The 18,358-nt window shown below is 39.3% G+C and overlaps 1 protein-coding gene across 1 annotated transcript; it reads right to left on the bottom strand.

The window, feature by feature from the left end:
- Positions 1 to 96: 96 nt before the first annotated feature.
- Positions 97 to 17,793, bottom strand: LOC123701522 (transcription intermediary factor 1-alpha). Its single transcript, XM_045649027.1, has 20 exons — positions 17,331 to 17,793; positions 16,397 to 16,649; positions 14,542 to 14,658; positions 14,181 to 14,295; positions 13,844 to 13,958; positions 13,337 to 13,447; positions 12,825 to 12,973; positions 12,270 to 12,432; positions 11,726 to 11,870; positions 9,870 to 10,084; positions 9,302 to 9,319; positions 8,267 to 8,405; positions 7,757 to 7,915; positions 7,192 to 7,410; positions 6,053 to 6,189; positions 5,516 to 5,663; positions 4,963 to 5,104; positions 4,316 to 4,523; positions 2,755 to 2,886; positions 97 to 2,493 (listed from the first exon to the last, which is right to left on the bottom strand). The coding sequence occupies exons 1-20, from the start codon at positions 17,475 to 17,477 to the stop codon at positions 2,359 to 2,361; spliced, it is 2,967 nt and encodes a 988-aa protein (XP_045504983.1). The 5' UTR covers positions 17,478 to 17,793; the 3' UTR covers positions 97 to 2,358.
- Between the last annotated feature and the right edge of the window lie 565 nt (positions 17,794 to 18,358).

Raw genomic sequence — 18,358 nt, forward strand, 5'->3', positions numbered from 1 at the left:
GGTATATATTGTGGTAAATAATGGCTATTTTTATTAATAGACTGACAAATAATGTACACCCAATAATTTGAATTACCGTAAATAAAACACAAAAAATATTTTAATAGTTTTTTTATTATTATAATAGTACTTATGTACGAGATTATATATGAACGTAAGAGCTTCAGTAACGAATGCCGACAGCATTTGTAACACTTAGTCATTCAAGATCCAAACAAACAAGTTTCCACTCTCCTCCTGGACAAACATCCCAACAAACAGACAGACCAAGGCCCGCCTCGCACCTTTCATTTAACCCTACCTATCACTAACATTGGCTATATTGTTTAATACATAATATGTTAATGGTATCGCACAGTCAGCGACTAAACAACCACGGTTTTGTATCAAGTAAAAAAATCGGAACATCTTGCCATTTACAATAAAAATGTTTTAAACAAAATATCATTTAATTATTCTAACTAAATAAATCTATATTGTGCGTGAGCGACCTAACTAGTGATAGTCGTCATACTTTCAGTAAAAATATACTTTACAACTACATATAAATAAATATAACTCGTAACATCGCGGGGACTTCGTTAAGAAGTGGTGATGTGGGCTTTAATATTCATGAGAGAACGAGTATTAACAGTTGAGCCCCCCGTGTGCGGTGTGATACAGATTCAAACGAAATAACTTTACACATGCGCCACAAGTCCACAACACACAAATCACAGGTTTCCTTGGCCAACATTCAACCTCCAACAATACTTAAATTAGATTTTACAGTCTAATTAAAAAATAGTAGTGATTTCGCACTGTATTAAAACCGATAAAGCAACTTATCCATATAAAAGAAGAGGAGACACGCGATTACGCAGCAAACATACTCTTTGAGACATATTTTAATTAGAATTACTATCCAGCTACTTTTACAACTTAAGTTCTTAATAATATCATATAATCATCAAATTACCATCAATTCTCGCAACTTATTTAAATTTCAATTGTAAGTAAGATATTTGTCATATTATAATATATAAAATCCACAATATTTCAAAAATATTGATTTAAATATTAGTTAATTTCTTGATTATAAACAACGAAGTAATAATAAAAAAAAATAATAAATATATATATATAATAATATTATTAATATGATGTTAAAAGTAATACATATATTTCCGAATGTTACTATCGCACCTTCGACAAACAATTACAATACAACAAGTCGTGTTTACGAATTAAGTTATAACAGGAACTATGCATTAACACAACTGTCGAAATATAAGAGCATTTCGAAGTTAGTTACGTAAGCAAATATTGTTTGAATGGAGAGACTGAAATATATAATAATAATAATAACAATGTAAAATTTCGCAATTTTGCTTCATAATATACGAAGCACAATACATGTAACTCTTATACTACAAATTCTAAAATAGCGTCTGTTTTCACTTTTATTCATAAATATCATGATGTTTAGTAGTTGAAACCCAATGTTGATCAAATCCGCTTGTACATTAGCAGTTAAAATATAATAATAACAATTATTATGACAAATTATTAAAACAATCAACAGAACTAAAATCATTTTTCGCACTGCAACATTAATGTACGCTACAATTTAAGATCCGCTCGAATTAAATTGTTACACAAAAAGTTTATGGAAGTTGCGTTTATATTATATCAAAATTCCGTATTTACACGAATCGTTTCACTTTTGCACACAGTACGTTCACTTTAGTGGGGCAGGTATCGTCCCGGGTGGTACACGTGGTGATAGTTGAATGTGGGTGGGGCGATGGGCTGCGGGCGCACCACCAGGGGCAGCGGCACCAGCGACATAGATGACATGGCTGGCGATGGCATGCCAACCATCGTGGGCGTTGACATCGGTGACATGACCGGCGACATGTACACCATGCCGGGCGACGACATCGATACACGGGCGGGCGACATGGCCATCCGGGCGGGCGACGACATCGATACACAGGCGGGTGAAGACCTGGGCATCCGGGTGGGTGACATTTGCATCATGCTAGTTGATGACATTTGCATCACGCTAGGTGAGGACATTTGCATCACGCTAGGTGACGACATCGGCCCCATTGCTGGTGAAGACATGGACACGCGGGCCGGTGACGACATCGGCGCCATGGCCCGCGAAGACATGGCCACCACAGCGGGCGACTGCATCGTCGCCGTGGACATGGCCATGAGGTGTCCCAGCGAGGGGTTGTGTGCGTGCGCGCTGCAGGAGGGCGCGGAGGGCTTGGCGAACGTCGCGGTGCTGTTGGCCAGCACGGCACCGGCCAGGATGGAGGGCTTGAGCAGCGGCTTGCTGGCGGCACTGGCGGCGGTGTGCGGGGCGGGTCAGTCCACGCGCGCGCGCTTGGCGGGCGGCTCGCCCTCGCCGCTCCAGTACGCGTACTCGGGCAGCCACTTGAGCAGCTGCGCGTCGAAGAACTCCTCCAGCTTCTTCGCGTCCTTATACAGTTGCGAGTCCGCCTGGAAATTGTATCATCGTTCATATCTTTATAAAAAAAATACGTATCGTTATGATCTGTTCGTGTGTAATCGTGTTTTAAGTATTTATATGAAAATAAACACCCTATAACTTGTGTATGATGTATTCAGTCAATAATTAATGTGCGAAAAAAAATTTAATATTAATCTGCGTGTCGTTCGCATATTTTTTCACGTGTTTACGTTTTTACATATATGTTTGCGTGTGTGCACGTGTATTGTGATGCGTGTGCGTGCACTCACGGGCTTGTGCCGGTACACGCTGCGGAAGAGCGCGCGCACGTCGGCCACGAACTGCGCCTCGTGCGTGTAGCGGCCGGCGGAGCGCGGCTGCAGCTTCATGCGGATCACGTCCAGGCACATCGTGTTGCTCGTCTGCCGAACCATAACAAAAACATTTTATTATTATTATTGTTTAAGTTACGCCAACGGACATCCCTGAGACATCGCTGAGTCGACGGTTCGCACGGGAACGTGTTGTACGAACGAGGCGAATTCCCTTAGCGCAACGTAATTTTAAGTTTTCCTTTTAAATTCAATTAGCATTATATTCATTAATTTTTAAGACTTGCATCGAGCAAGACACATTGTAATAATTTTATATTAAAGTATTTCTAAGTAAATTCGTAGTTCTTTTTGGGGCCTCCGGCTGTGTGAAACATGATTTATATATTATTTTTATTATTTATATTGTAATGTTTAATTTATTTATTAAATTTGCGTCAAGTCGCGATCTAGCAAACATTCCTTAGCAATCAGGGTTGCCTGGAAGTGATTGCTTTTGAACAATAAGGCCGCCTTTTAGTACGTATGTGCTGTGTGTTTTCATTGTACCTAATTATAGTATAGCTTATTTATGATTGGTATATTATGTAGAATAAAGAATAAATAAAATAAATAAATAAAAACGTATCATACATCTCTCTACACTCTCATTAACTTAAACAATCCTTTAAAATATTTACAAGCATTGATTTCAAGCAACATCCGGCTCGAAGGACCATACAGATGTACGGTTCGTACACCTGGGGATGCTGCTGATAATTAAAACTAGGCTAAGATGAAAATAATATGCTTTAATATTGCTACGCTCTGGATTATGCTATGAGTTGCACACGTACGCAGCACGCGACGTTTTTACGTGAACTAAACTATAATATGAAAATGATGTGACAAACAAAAAATGATGCTGCACTATTTATATATGCTTAACTTGAAAACCTCGATCTAACTAAACCTACGAAATAAACTATTCGCAATCAATGCTTATCTATGCATCTATACGAGTATTTTTATTTACGTCTTAAACTAATTTATCTTACGAATCAAAAAACCTACTTTATAATATGTATAATTCCTACATACATACGACATATCTAATTTGTATATTATCAATGTTGTTATTTTTGTAATATAATTATGGGAAAATTAAAAAAATACTTAATTAAATTAAATTAATTTATTTTTCTCATCATAAATGAATTAATGAATGAATGAAAAACACTTTATTGCATTGAAAATACATAAATACATATGTATAACAAAGACAAGACTACAGAAACAGCAAAGGGCGGCCTTATCGCTAGGTAGCGATCTCTACCAGGCAACCCAACAAATGAACAATTAACACATGCATTGATAATCTATATATCTTAAACTAAATGTATATGATAATATGATGTAATATAAATATAATATTATTGTATCGCAATACCTAATACCATAAGGTTGCTAATATGTAAAAATGTATTGGTATACTATAAATTATTTGAATTAGAATTATGTCCAATGTGGGGTGACTCACATCAGTGGCGTATGGCGGGTGCAGGTGCGCGGCGTCGCGGAAGGGCAGCGACAGCTCGTACTGGCAGTACAGCTCCAGCGTGATGCGCTCCACCAGCCGGCGGCGCCGCCCCACCAGCCCCTCCCCACCACCCGCACCCCCTGCACTACCCTCCACCGGCTGCTCCGCGAAGTTCACGCACAGCAGGCACTGCCACGACTCCGTCTCCCTACCATATACAACACACTCGACATTCCACAACGCGCTCTTCTATATAGCTGAGCATAGCATTTCATTTCGGGCACAAAAAAAAACGTTATTTTTAAGATTTGATCACCAATAAAGCATTTTGAAAGCAAAAAAAAAAATCTATGCGATTAAAACCTGAATAATATGAAGTCTATGGCCTACATTGTATAGTATATTTGCCGTGAGTAAATATTACTTTTAATACGCAAAAAGATTTTCAACAAGCATTTGATTATGTTACACATAAAAATTTCCCTTAAAACATATATATTTCATAAAAATTTTCAACAAATCATTACATTAATCAACTTATTAATAATACCTAATCACATTTGCAACAATTCCCACACTGTTAGTACACTATAACGTGTGCACAATAGGGGGGTGTCGCAAGGTTCAACTCCGGGGCCGGTACTCACTCGGGCAGCTTCTCGACGGCGGGGATGTGGCAGTACTGGTGGAACACCTTGGGGCACTTGTCGCAGCACATCAGCTCGCCGCCGTCCATGCACACCGCGCACCAGTCCTCGTTCGGGTCGCTGCCGCCCGTTAACGCTTTACCTGTTAATATCAACATATTTTCAATTAATAATAAAATTATTTTTTAATACAGTCGCTCATTATATACAAATTTTAAATGACTCTGAAACCTGAAAATGAAATATTTTTTTTTTATTCTAATATCTATTATATTCATCCGGCTCGAAGGACCAATGTTACATTATTTAAAATTGGTCCTTCGAGCCGAATTAAAAAATTAACCATTTTATTATTGATTTATTAAATTCATAAGAGTTTCTTTATGCAGTTTTATTGTATAAATGTGTACGTTTTATTGTCTCGAACGTCGATCGTGAGGAAACGTCGAAGAATTAAAAGTTGGTCGACGTGTAGATCTGCCATCCCGCACTTGGGCAGCTCTGAGGCCCGTTCCCCAGCAGTGGGAAGGTATATGGGCAGACGATAGTGTACCGTCGGTGGAGGAGTGCACGGGCGCGGGCGAGGCGGGCGAGGCGCGCTCGGCGACCACCTGCACGCCGTTCGAGTCCAGCTTGGCGATCGTCGCCATCAGGTCCTGCACAGACTCCGCGCACACCTTGTCCAGCTCGGAGGCGCCGCCCTGACGAACACATTCAAAATAAAAATAGCTACTTTCATACGCACACTTAGTTAATAACACAAAAACAAACATACACACATCCATCCAATCTCACAAGTAATTATATTATAAGCCTTTCTCAATGTCGTGGCCATATCGTAGATTTGCTCATTTCATGAAATGGCCAATATAGTTTGATCAGATCGTTAAATCGTCAACGTTTCACGATTTGGTCATCGACATTTGGCCAGATCGTATAAAATATCTTAGAGAGTCCATAAAACATTAAAAAATTCAGAATATTTTAAGAACTTGTTTATTGTCATTTAAGTAAGTGCAACTGGCTATTAATAAGAAATAAGATAATATGCGACTGGCAATAAATGTCGGTAAATAGATGAGGTACGTACGTTGAGGCTGGGGCTGGGCGTCTTGGGGTTGGTGGAGGAGACGAGCGGCGCGCGCGCAGAGTGCGGGCGGCCCAGAGTGATCTTGTAGTCCGCCCCGCCCCCGCTCCCGCCGCCGCCCGCACCGCTCTCCGACACACCTGCACATAAACCGGTCAAATTAAACCAAATTATAAGAGAAACAAAACAAGGTAAGGTAATTTATTCAAGGCCAAAGGTCAAAAAATTAGTTTTTCGCGATTTTCAGGGAAACTGTAAGTTTAATCGAAAATATATTGTAGATCATAAAATTATCTATAAAAATAAAGCCAATGTAACACTTACCAGCTTACACGGGCTTAATACTAAGTGCTTAGCGCTTGTCACCGACTTCAAACCTTTTTAATAAATAGCACATCTAAATAATAATTGATATGTAGTAATTGATAATATTATCAAATCTTTTTTATTTTTTACTTTTCCGTTTTTGAAGTCGGTTTTTGAATTTTGACCTTGAATAATTTTTTTTCCTTGCATTGCAATGATTGATAATTTCTTAATTTTATTTATGATTGAATTTTGAACAACTATACTGATTATCAGCTAGTTGGGAATTAATGTATCACGGAATGTTTAGATTGACCGGATTAACAGCCGTATTTAAGATGTCTTTATTTTAAGGTAAACTTTAAAATTCTATGTTTATCAAAATACTAGCTGTGCTCCGCGGTTTTACCAGCATTGCTCCACTCTAGTTGGTCTTAGTGAGATGATATACAGCCTATAGCCTTCCTCTATAAATGGGCTATCTAACAGTGAAAGAATTTTTCAAATCGGACCAAAGAGTTCAGAGAGATAGAAGTTTCCGATATTAGCGCGTTCAAACAAACAAACTCTTCAGCTTTATAATATTATTATAGATAAGAAAAATTCAGAATTAGAGAAATTGCTTTTAATTTCTGCATTGCTAGGAAAATAATATTAATTACTAATAACTAAGTAATGAAATTAACATAAAATATAGTATATATTTCAATTTGATCAACCCATTAAGTACACATTGATAAATAAAATACTGAAAAATGTTATCGCTACATTTAATAATTATTATGCCCACTCTACACGTCATAACAAACTCTACAGTCAAATGTATCTCTACGTACCGCTTTGCCCATGCTGCGGTATGTGCCACTTGGCGGGCGGCGTGTGCGGGTAGTGCGGCGCGGCGGGCGGGGGGCCGGCGGGGTGTGCGGGCGGCGGGCCGGCGGGCGGTGGGCCGGCGGGCGGCGGGCCGGCGTGTGCGGGCGGCGCGGGGGACGGCGTGCGCGGCCCGCCGCTGCGCCGCCCGCTGCCATACGACGCGCCACCGTACTGGCCCATCACTGCACACACACGCATAATATTATAGACATATACACACACCAAACGACTAAAATGCGACAATATCCACAAACATGTCAATTACTTTACAGACGAAATAATCATTCAAGTGAAAGAGAGTGCTTTAGAAATTCAATAATAATTGATCATTAAAAAAAAAACTTTTCAACATATTATATTTTTAAAACCATTTATATGTACAAAAAATCCTTATTCAGTAAATGTAATATTGATAATAAAAACTATCCACAACACTTGTGTTTATTATACTTTTAAAATTCAATAATTGAAATATAGTAATATATTCGTCAAATAAATAACGTCGGTACGTGCACGTGTACCACTCACTGTGTTGGTAGGCGTGGTGCATGGCTTGCGCCTGCGCGTTGTGCGCGTGCGCGTGCGCGTGCGCCCCGTGCGCGCCGTGCGGCAACATCGCACGCGCGCCCGCACCGCCGCCGCGACCGTTCGCGTTCAATAGACCGCGCAGGTTCATGTCGTTCATGCCTGCAATTGTTATAGTGTTATTTCATCCGGTTTCAACAGTCTGTAGTGCTACATTTCTTAGTGCTGCAGAATTATAATAATTCATTGATTAAACTCCTAATTAATTTATAATGAGCTTTTATTACGTTCGTTACGGTCATTGGTTTCGAATAGACATAAAGGAAAAAGCAATCAAATATTTTATTCACAACAGATTCCAAAGTAAAAAATGCACAAATTATTATATTGGAAACAATAATATGATATTATTAAAAGAAATTGCTTTCTGAACTGGTCATAAAGTGATACCAATTTATGTCATAAAATATATTACTAGTAAAACCACGTGTAAAAATAAAGGTACATGCTCACCGTGCAGCTGGTGCGGGTGCGTGGTGGAGGTGACGTGGGGCTGGCGCAGCGGCGTGTGCGCGCGGCCCCGCCCCACGCCCATGTACCCGCCCACGCCCACGCCCACCCCGCCCACACCACCCGCCGCTTGCACGTACGACTGGAAACACGCACGTTTGTAACATACACGAATACATTGACATATTATAGTAAACTTCTAAAACTTGCAAAACTCCGCCTATTAGGCAGTTTGAGAACTTTTTAAAGAACTTTTGAAAGAGACATTATTCCGTTACGCGCCATCTTTTTCTTATCCCTACCACGCGTGATTCGACGTATTTCTGTAAAGTTCTATATAGTAAATTATTTTTTTGAAAAATAAGGTCATAAACAAGTTTCACTTCTTACGTGTGTACTGTATACACTAGTACACGCACACATTTTTTTTAATATTACGCAGTTGACACATGAGTGCAAATTGCACATAATGTGTTAATTTCTGCTTAAACATGTTTTGACGACTAATTCTTTATTGTATGGTAATTCATAAACATAAAGTATATAAATACAAATTGTAATTGTGTTATAATCTGACTCAGTTTAAAATAAACCTACATTGCAATTTAAATAAAAACTTGTAAAATGATGCGTGTTAAAACGTAACTGTGTCTGTTTTGTCAGAAGTAGGTATAAAAATGAATAAACATGCAATGTCTTTAATGGTTTATATTCTTAATAAACTTCAGATTTTAAAAAATCATTAATAACAACTACACAACAAATCAAACACCCAAAAATATTACTACAAAAGATACCACTACTACTACTCCTATCTACTACAGAACTAATCCTACACTAATTTGTGCACATGAAATAACTGTGAAAATCTACTTTGTGCAAAAGACAGTGTTATGGAAAAGAATCATCTACATTCTACTAGAATTTATTTAAACATTTTTACTAGATAATCAGTCTCATGTACATATTTTTGAATAATTTGAAAAAAATATTTCAAGTCTATTTCTAACAATTTTTTTTTCTTCAAAATAGACTAACCTGGTATCTTGCCATGGACTGAGACATGAAAGGAACAAGAAAAGGAAATTTAATATTCGCCAATTATTGTCCACACTTGGATATGATACCTCATTAAAACCATTCTATAGATTTTTCTTGTACTAACGTATTTGTAACGATATTATAGATTGAGAACTTAATTTATTCAAATGTAAACAATAACTGAAATTGAAAAATAAATACAGGGTATTTGTTTTAGTGCTGTGCAAAGTGGGGACTACATTTTGGTGGATTGTAGGAATCAAATTGCACTCATTGATCAAAACTGAATAATTCTACTGTTTCTTTCAATATGAAATTATATAGTGCGTATTATTATAGTGTAGTTGATATAGTGCATACTAGGGCCTTGCACTTAATTTTCGCAATCTTATTTGTCAATATAATTTTGAAATGTGAATAGAGGTGTCTTGCACTTTTGCAATAATATTTTACTAGTATCATGTACTTATTCCATTGCAACGTGTGTACACTAGCATTTATTTTTTAGCTTCTAGCACTTATACTATTGCAATAGGTATGTGTACATAATATAGTTATGACCCACCTGGTGCATAGCGACTTGCTGCAGGGCCATCACAGCGGAATGCGGTGCGGAGTGCGGTACCGGGCCGGGCGGGTATCCCGCACCCGCACCGGTACCGGTACCCGCACCGCTCATGCCGGTACTGTTGCCCGCACCGGTACCGCTTGTAGTGCCGGGGCTCGAGCTGCCGCCGTCCACTTTACCATCCACTACGATCGCGCCGATCGTTGACAGCACTGGAACGGTGATACAACAAGCGTTAGCAGTTTGAATTTTAAGTATTTTGAAGTGTGAAAATTTTGAGGAGGTACATTAAACTTAAATTGTGTAATTTTATTACTGTTTTTAGTTAAATGCGCATACGGAGAGGGGCGCCTTGTCAAGCGCGAGCGCATGGGTATTTATTTATCACACTTTATTGTAATACAACCATTATATAACAAAAAACAATAAAAAGGAGATATATGGAACGAGAAGGACGTATTATTATTGGGTATGTAAATGAATAAAATCATTTGTTGGCCAGAATGTAAGTGCATGTGTGCATGTGTGTGTGAACGTATGTGTCTGTGAATGGGAGGGGTATGTGTGTGTGCGGGCTCACCCCGGACGAGGTCGGGCAACTTGTCGAGCGCGAGCGTGATGCGCACGGGGATCTCCGGGTTGTGTGTGTGTGTGTGTGTGTGCGGGCTCACCCCGGACGAGGTCGGCAGCTTGTCGAGCGCGAGCGTGATGCGCACGGGGATCTCCGGGTTGTGTGTGTGTGTGTGTGTGTGCGGGCTCACCCCGGACGAGGTCGGGCAGCTTGTCGAGCGCGAGCGTGATGCGCACGGGGATCTCAGGGTTGTGTGTGTGTGTGTGTGTGTGCGGGCTCACCCCGGACGAGGTCGGGCAGCTTGTCGAGCGCGAGCGTGATGCGCACGGGGATCTCCGGGTTGTGTGTGTGTGTGTGTGTGTGCGGGCTCACCCCGGACGAGGTCGGGCAGCTTGTCGAGCGCGAGCGTGATGCGCACGGGGATCTCCGGGTTGTGTGTGTGTGTGTGTGTGTGTGCGGGCTCACCCCGGACGAGGTCGGGCAGCTTGTCGAGCGCGAGCGTGATGCGCACGGGGATCTCCGGGTTGTGTGTGTGTGTGTGTGTGCGGGCTCACCCCGGACGAGGTCGGGCAGCTTGTCGAGCGCGAGCGTGATGCGCACGGGGATCTCCGGGTTGTGTGTGTGTGTGTGTGTGTGTGGGCTCACCCCGGACGAGGTCGGGCAGCTTGTCGAGCGCGAGCGTGATGCGCACGGGGATCTCCGGGTTGTGTGTGTGTGTGTGTGTGTGCGGGCTCACCCCGGACGAGGTCGGGCAGCTTGTCGAGCGCGAGCGTGATGCGCACGGGGATCTCCGGGTTGTGTGTGTGTGTGTGTGTGTGCGGGCTCACCCCGGACGAGGTCGGGCAGCTTGTCGAGCGCGAGCGTGATGCGCACGGGGATCTCCGGGTTGTGTGTGTGTGTGTGTGTGTGTGCGGGCTCACCCCGGACGAGGTCGGGCAGCTTGTCGAGCGCGAGCGTGATGCGCACGGGGATCTCCGGGTTGTGTGTGTGTGTGTGTGTGCGGGCTCACCCCGGACGAGGTCGGGCAGCTTGTCGAGCGCGAGCGTGATGCGCACGGGGATCTCCGGGTTGTGTGTGTGTGTGTGTGTGTGCGGGCTCACCCCGGACGAGGTCGGGCAGCTTGTCGAGCGCGAGCGTGATGCGCACGGGGATCTCCGGGTTGTGTGTGTGTGTGTGTGTGTGCGGGCTCACCCCGGACGAGGGCGGGCAGCTTGTCGAGCGCGAGCGTGATGCGCACGGGGATCTCCGGGTTGTGTGTGTGTGTGTGTGTGTGCGGGCTCACCCCGGACGAGGTCGGGCAGCTTGTCGAGCGCGAGCGTGATGCGCACGGGGATCTCCGGGTTGGGGATGTCGGCGCGCCGGCTCTTGATGCGCTGCAGGTGCGCGCACACCGCGCGCTTGCTGTACAGCACCGCCGTGTCGCTGCCCTACACACACATATACAAACTTCATTATATAAATAATTTTAATTAAAATAACGCTATTGCTTGTGGCTACACACGTCACAACTATACATTTATAACAATTGTATTTGACACTAGCTGTGCCCCGCAGTGCTCCACCCCTGTCGGTCTTAGCATAATAATATTAGCCTTTAGCCTTCCTCGATAAATCGGACTAGTAGTTTCTGAGATTAGCGCCTTCAAACCAACAAACAAACTCTTCCGCTTTATAGTAATAGTATAGATGTGTATGATTAGTATGATGATTGAAGTGGAAGTTAGGTGCAGGTGCGAGTGCGCACAGGTCCCTTAACGTCGTATGATGTTCGAGCCGCCATTAAGTTTGAATCGTACTATAACAGATACAAAAAGAGCTATGTTTACCTGGTCAAGCGCAGCTCCTACGAAAGCGAGGCAGTGGTCGGTGATGGCAGCGAGCTGAGCCAGTGCTTCCTTCTTCTCGCCCAGCGTGCGTTGCTTGCTGTCACAGACTTCGTTCAGCCGCAATACTAGCTGCTTGCCGCGCGTGTTTATCGCGTTAGTTAACCTGAACACAATCATTAGAACTTTACTACATACAAATATTACTACTCAGGGAAGCGCGTACCATCTTAATATCAGACGAGATTGTGGTCGAACGCTTCCAAAAAGATAAACTTAACTAAGACATATTTGAATATAAACTGAAAGAACATTTTTTTAATTCATGTATTATTTAATAGAAGCGTTTATGTAAAATCTACAAGAAAGTTGTTGTGTATTTACGTTATCATATCATATTTACTATGTGGGTAGTTATGAAATAAAATCAGTCTAGAATCTAGATTATATCTCGGTGTATGTTCATTCACTTCCCGTATTGAGTCAAATTCATTATTTCTAATCGTATAAATATAACATTGACATAACATAGACACAAAAACACAATGAATGTCTCACTTGACAACGGTCTGCGTGATCTCGTGCACGAGCGCCTTCTTCTTGTCGGCGATGAGATGCTGGCGGTCGCGGATCACTTTCATCGCGGAGCCGAGCAGCACGCGCTTGTAGCTCACCTCCGATACTAGCGCCGCTATACTGGAGCGGGCCTGCACAAAATTATATATTATTAGATATAGTGTAAATAAAAGAAAAGCGTATGTACCAGGGACCGTGTCAGAAGTGAAACTTCTTTGGCAAGATTCAAAGATACGAAGATAAGATATTTAAGCTATATGTGGGTATGAAATAGAGCCATATTTTTAAAATTAAATTCTTATTCTAACTAGTAGTTTTAGTTCGATGTATTAAATAGCATTGTACTCGAAAAAAATAACGAAGTTTTATGTTCCAAAGAAATTTAACAATGAAAACTATACTTTCACGCAAAACAACTGACTGAGAATCGCCAGCTACACAAACTTTCACATTATATTATATACTATTTAGGTAGTGCTATGTGTGCGGTGTACCTGCGCGGCCATCTCAGTGCTGAACTGGTACTTGTGGTCGCGGTGGTGCTGCAGCTGGCAGTCGCGGCACGTCAGCCGGTCGCACGTCTCGCAGAACAGGCTCAGACGCTCCTGTACGCAAGCATCAAGTTTGAAAAACAAAACAATTGTACATAATTCATTAAATCAAGCAATGGCAAATTACACAAATTAGATCAAGAATTTATTTTAGTGAGCACAATTAAATATTTTCGTTTTAATTCACGTCTAAACGAGCATATATCTATGATAAAGCAAATATCTATGAAAAAGAACAAATAAATACGGTTAAAATAAGTATGCGTGCGTGATTTTGCACGCATTTGTATGTGTGTGCGTACGAAAGTTTACAGGCGTGCGTGTATAATATATACTTGTGTATTTTGTTTTTACACGTGTCAAGCGCACATGCATATTTGTTAATGTGTGTGTGTTCGTGTGTGTGCACAGCCGCGTGTTTATCTATTTCTGTGTGTGTGTGTGTCTCACCTGCGGATGGTCGCGGCAGAACATGTCGTGCGCGTTGCGCGCGCCCTGCGCTGCCTGCTGCTCGGCCAGCGCCTCCTCCTTGCACTTGATCGTGTGGTCCTTCGTTATCTTTAGCCTTCATACAACCATTATAATTTAATTAATCACATAACACAATTAAACAATTACCTTTCATTGTCCTATAGATTTGAAACAAATTTATTTAGTTACCATCATACTTTGTTGATATTTGATGCTAAATATCAGCAATAAAAGTCATAATGTTTGAAATCTACTTTACAAAAAAATTATTTACATGTTTTTAATAATGAATTAGTATATAGTTAGTGATAAATACCTCTGATGTGCCTGCACACAGTTGTCACAGATAAATTCCGCGCAGTCCACACAGTAACTGTTTGCTGGCTCTGTGTCTTCACAGCTGTTGCATTGATGTTCACCGCTACCTGCACCTTGTAGTGTTAATTACAATTTTATTTTAACAACAAGAAGAATTTTAACTCTTAGAATTTTTTACTTTCTGTATTTTAGTTTTATAAATGTTGATGAATAGGGTACCATTTTCAAACACTGATTTTAATTAAAACAAAAATTTAAAAAATATCATGCAAATTTATTTGGTACTATTCAGATTATGAACTTTTTAATTCAGGATACTAACTAAAAAGTTGTAAATTAAAATATAGAACATTGCTTACCACTGCTGCCAGCTTGTTCGACAGCAACTTTCTCAAGCACAAACCGCTGATCGATCATGTTGTTGGGCTGGCATTGCAGCCGACACGTACCGCATTGTATCGTGACGCGACCCGCTCCTGAAATATTACGGCGTTGGTTAGACGAGTGATAATGTTATAAGAAAAATAGCTACTTAAAAAAATATATTTTGCACGCCTCATAAGCGAAGCGTTGAGGAGGGTACTACTGTCACTTCGCGCAAAACATCTGATTTTTCAAACTTAAAATGTCTTTATGTATCGTATATTGCACTTGTAAGATAATACATACACACACATATTAAGAAAAAACACTATTTTTAACATTCATGATATTTTTGATATCATTTTTGTTATTTAAACTAGTTAAAAAACAGTTTAAAAAAGTTCTGTCTTGGACGTCCGTGTGTCTGTATGTGCGGAGACTTTTCTTGTTAACACGATAGCGACTGAAATACTTTACTAATCGAGTCTTTTTTTTTCTCTTACGCTTGAGTATGCTCAGGAATAGAACCCTTTCATTTTTCAGGGTCTGATTCGATGTGGTTTAATTGTTATTAAATAAACAAAAAAAAATATCGACTTTTTTTTATTTTTTTTTTTATATATTTATAGTGTACTCAAAATTCACCATTATATACTCGATTCTTTATACTATAAGCCAAGGTTTAAAAAAATAAGTTGGTAGTCAGTCCCTTAAACCTGCGCAGTTTCACATCTAGGTAAAGGCCACAAGAAAAATAGCTCAATTATTACGGTACCGCTTTCTTTACTTTTCCAACTGTTTTATTTTATTTCTTTTTTATATTTATAGTGTACTCTTTATTAATAATCAATTTTATTGTAAAGGATGAGATTATGAGGCGTGCACTTTTGGATTTTCCAAACTATTCTTTATATATGTTCAGTTAAATATGGTTCCAAAATATGTTAAATATGAAACATGATGAACTATTGATGTTTCACTAATTAGTATTTATTAAACATGCAAATATGTGATCATTAACACAAGAATAGGAATTTGAAGCTATAAAGTTTATAGGTAATACTACAATGTTCATTATTCAAATAAACAAAACAGACATATTATTAATTACCAAATAAAACATATTGTATTGTTAAAATGGTTATTAATTGATGAAAATGAAAACTGAAAAAGTGTACAATTTGGGTTTGTTTATGGTTATAAAAATAATGAGACAAGGTGTTACAATATCTGATTTATTTTGGGTACAATATGACTTATATAATATGACTAGCTCTCCGCCAGCGGCTTTACCCTAGTCAAAGAAAAACCCGCATTGTTCCCGTTCCAGTGGGATTTTCGGGATAAAACCTATCCTATGTCCTTCCTCAGGTCTCTAGCTATTTCTGTTATTTATGTATAGACACTACCTGCTCATTACAATATAAATTTATTATTGAAATGTGCGCTTAATCTATCTACACAAAATAAACAGTCAATATGTGCAGGAATGTAGTCGCTACATACATATTCTATGTAATGCATGAATTACTTAGAGCTTATTTACTTGCTTTACTACACCCTCTATCTCCAAAACAGTTCAAGTTATAACAAAATGTTAAATAGAAAATTTGCAGAAAATTTGTCAATACAATAAATTTTGATAAGAAATACAATTATTATGTAGTGTTAAACCCATAGAAAACAAGAAAATTATTTTTTGTTATCTGTGACCCCTGATTTTAAAACTTGCGACCATCTTATTAGATACGATTTAAAATAACAGTTTTAGGATGCCAAAATAAAAGATTTTCCCAAATTTGCATCTAATTTGGCCTAAAATGACTGCTAAAAATATAAAAAAAATATTACCTAAAAAGTCCCTACTCCCAGCCAGTTTCTCTTCAACCTTCTGTTTTACACAAGGCTCACAAGCAGAATGGAGGCACTCCATCAGTTTGGGTATACCCTCAGTTTGTGACAGTAAAACCTGACAGAAAGCACATTTAGTTGTGAGGAAGCTGGTGCGAGCGGCCGGCGAGGCCAGTGAGTCGACCCCATCTCCTGACTCCCCTTTACTTGCATCAGCCCCACTACTGCCAGCTCCATCTTGCACACTGCTCACCTGAAACAGAAGAGTATTTAAAAAGAGATCTTACATAATTGAAATAAATCTGAAATAATATTGATTATTGATTGAATATTAAAAAATAACTTTAAACACTGATCTCATATTATATTGATAACAAGTATGACTGAAAAGAATAAACACGTTGAAATACATTATTTATATAGGAAGTATTTGTTAAGAGATTAATCTATTTTGTGTTTTTTTTTTCATAGTTTATAGTAGTAAATTATTATTTGAGCATTCATGGAATATACTACTTATTAGAATTTTCCTTTGTTAAATTAAAATTGCAAATTTGAAATTCTTTTGAAATAAATCTAATAACTATTGATAAATAAAGTTGCACCTGAGACTTTGAAAAAATAATAATTGGCAACCCCTTGGGAGCATTTCGTAAACATATTATGAAAAATAATATATCGTGAAATATAACCAAATCCTGTATTGTTGAAATTGGCAAAAAATTCTAAATCTTTAATATCTAAAAATTACTATTTTTCAGTTGTTTTTAGAATACATTCCAGGCAGTTAAATAGCATTAAAATTGTGTTTGAAAAACCTTATTTCACTGCCAAATATATGTTTTTTTTGTTATCGATAGGTCATCGCTTGATTAACTCGCAAGTCCATCATAAAAAAATAAAAAAAATAATAATTATATTTAAAAAATCATACATTGGCGCGGGAAGCAGCAGTGCTGTCCGAAAGCTCGTCCGGCGCCTCCTCCTTGATGGTGACTCCGAGCAGCGGTCCCAGGTCCATGAGTGCGCGTTCTATCTCCTCGCCGCACTCGGCACCAGCCGGGAAACCGCTGGCCTCCATTAAACCGACGGTACACTACACTTTATTTTACTTTATATCATTTTATCAGAGAAAACTTTGTCCAGAACTTTCACTGTAAAAACCTTCGCGAGCACGTCAACATAACTATAATAATTGATCACTTATTTCAACGAGACAAGGGTACTTCAAAGCGTTTTCAGGGAAAAAGTTCCTTGGGATATCCACTTTTTCAAAAAAGCATAGTCACATTATATTTAAGATTTGTAATTGAAAGCATATAACAATGAAAAGTTCTCTTCAACTTTTAATTTGCTTTCTTTTTCGTAAAATTAACAAACGTTGCGTCCTTGTGATACTTATATAGAACATAGACTAAATAGAATTTTATGAGAAAAATAAAGATTTGCCATTAATTTGACACAATGATCTTTTGTCTTTGAATTTTCTGCGCCAATTTTGGAAATATTTTAAATTATTATCTTCTACCCTTCTTCTACCTACTTATTGTGAATATTATCACAATAATTGTTATATTTAATCAAACATCATAAATTATTAGTGGCTATTACTTGAAAATATTTACAATAGTAAAAAGCCATTAAAATTTGTAAAGAGAAAATATTTCTTTCCAAAAGGTCACGATGTTTCTGGGGAGGGAGTTACAAAAAAAATCACCAGATGTTTCCGTGTGGAGGGAGTTACAAATGACTCTAAATTCGAAACCTAGTGAAAACAATTTCCTATCGAACACAAAAAAAAATCACTTCCATCGATTGAAAATTCTCATTCGACCATGCATTCGACTAATATTTGAGATCTCAGAGCAATAAACCTATTATTGCTCTGAGTTTCAGACTCCATTTTACCTTTTGGGAAAAGTGACGTGAATTACCAGTGCAAACTTAGCACCCCATCTATGG

Source organism: Colias croceus, chromosome 21, assembly GCF_905220415.1.
Source record: "Colias croceus chromosome 21, ilColCroc2.1".
In the NCBI taxonomy this organism is placed as follows: Eukaryota; Metazoa; Arthropoda; class Insecta; order Lepidoptera; family Pieridae; genus Colias; species Colias croceus.

Coding starts and splice junctions, on each gene's coding strand:
- LOC123701522 (XM_045649027.1), bottom strand. CDS start 17,477: ATGGAGGCCAGCGGTTTCCCGGCTGGTGCCGAGTGCGGCGAGGAGATA. Junction 7,916..8,266: donor GCACCCGCACCAGCTGCACG/GTGAGCATGTAC, acceptor TAACAATTGCAG/GCATGAACGACATGAACCTG. Junction 5,105..5,515: donor CGTGCACTCCTCCACCGACG/GTACACTATCGT, acceptor TGATATTAACAG/GTAAAGCGTTAACGGGCGGC.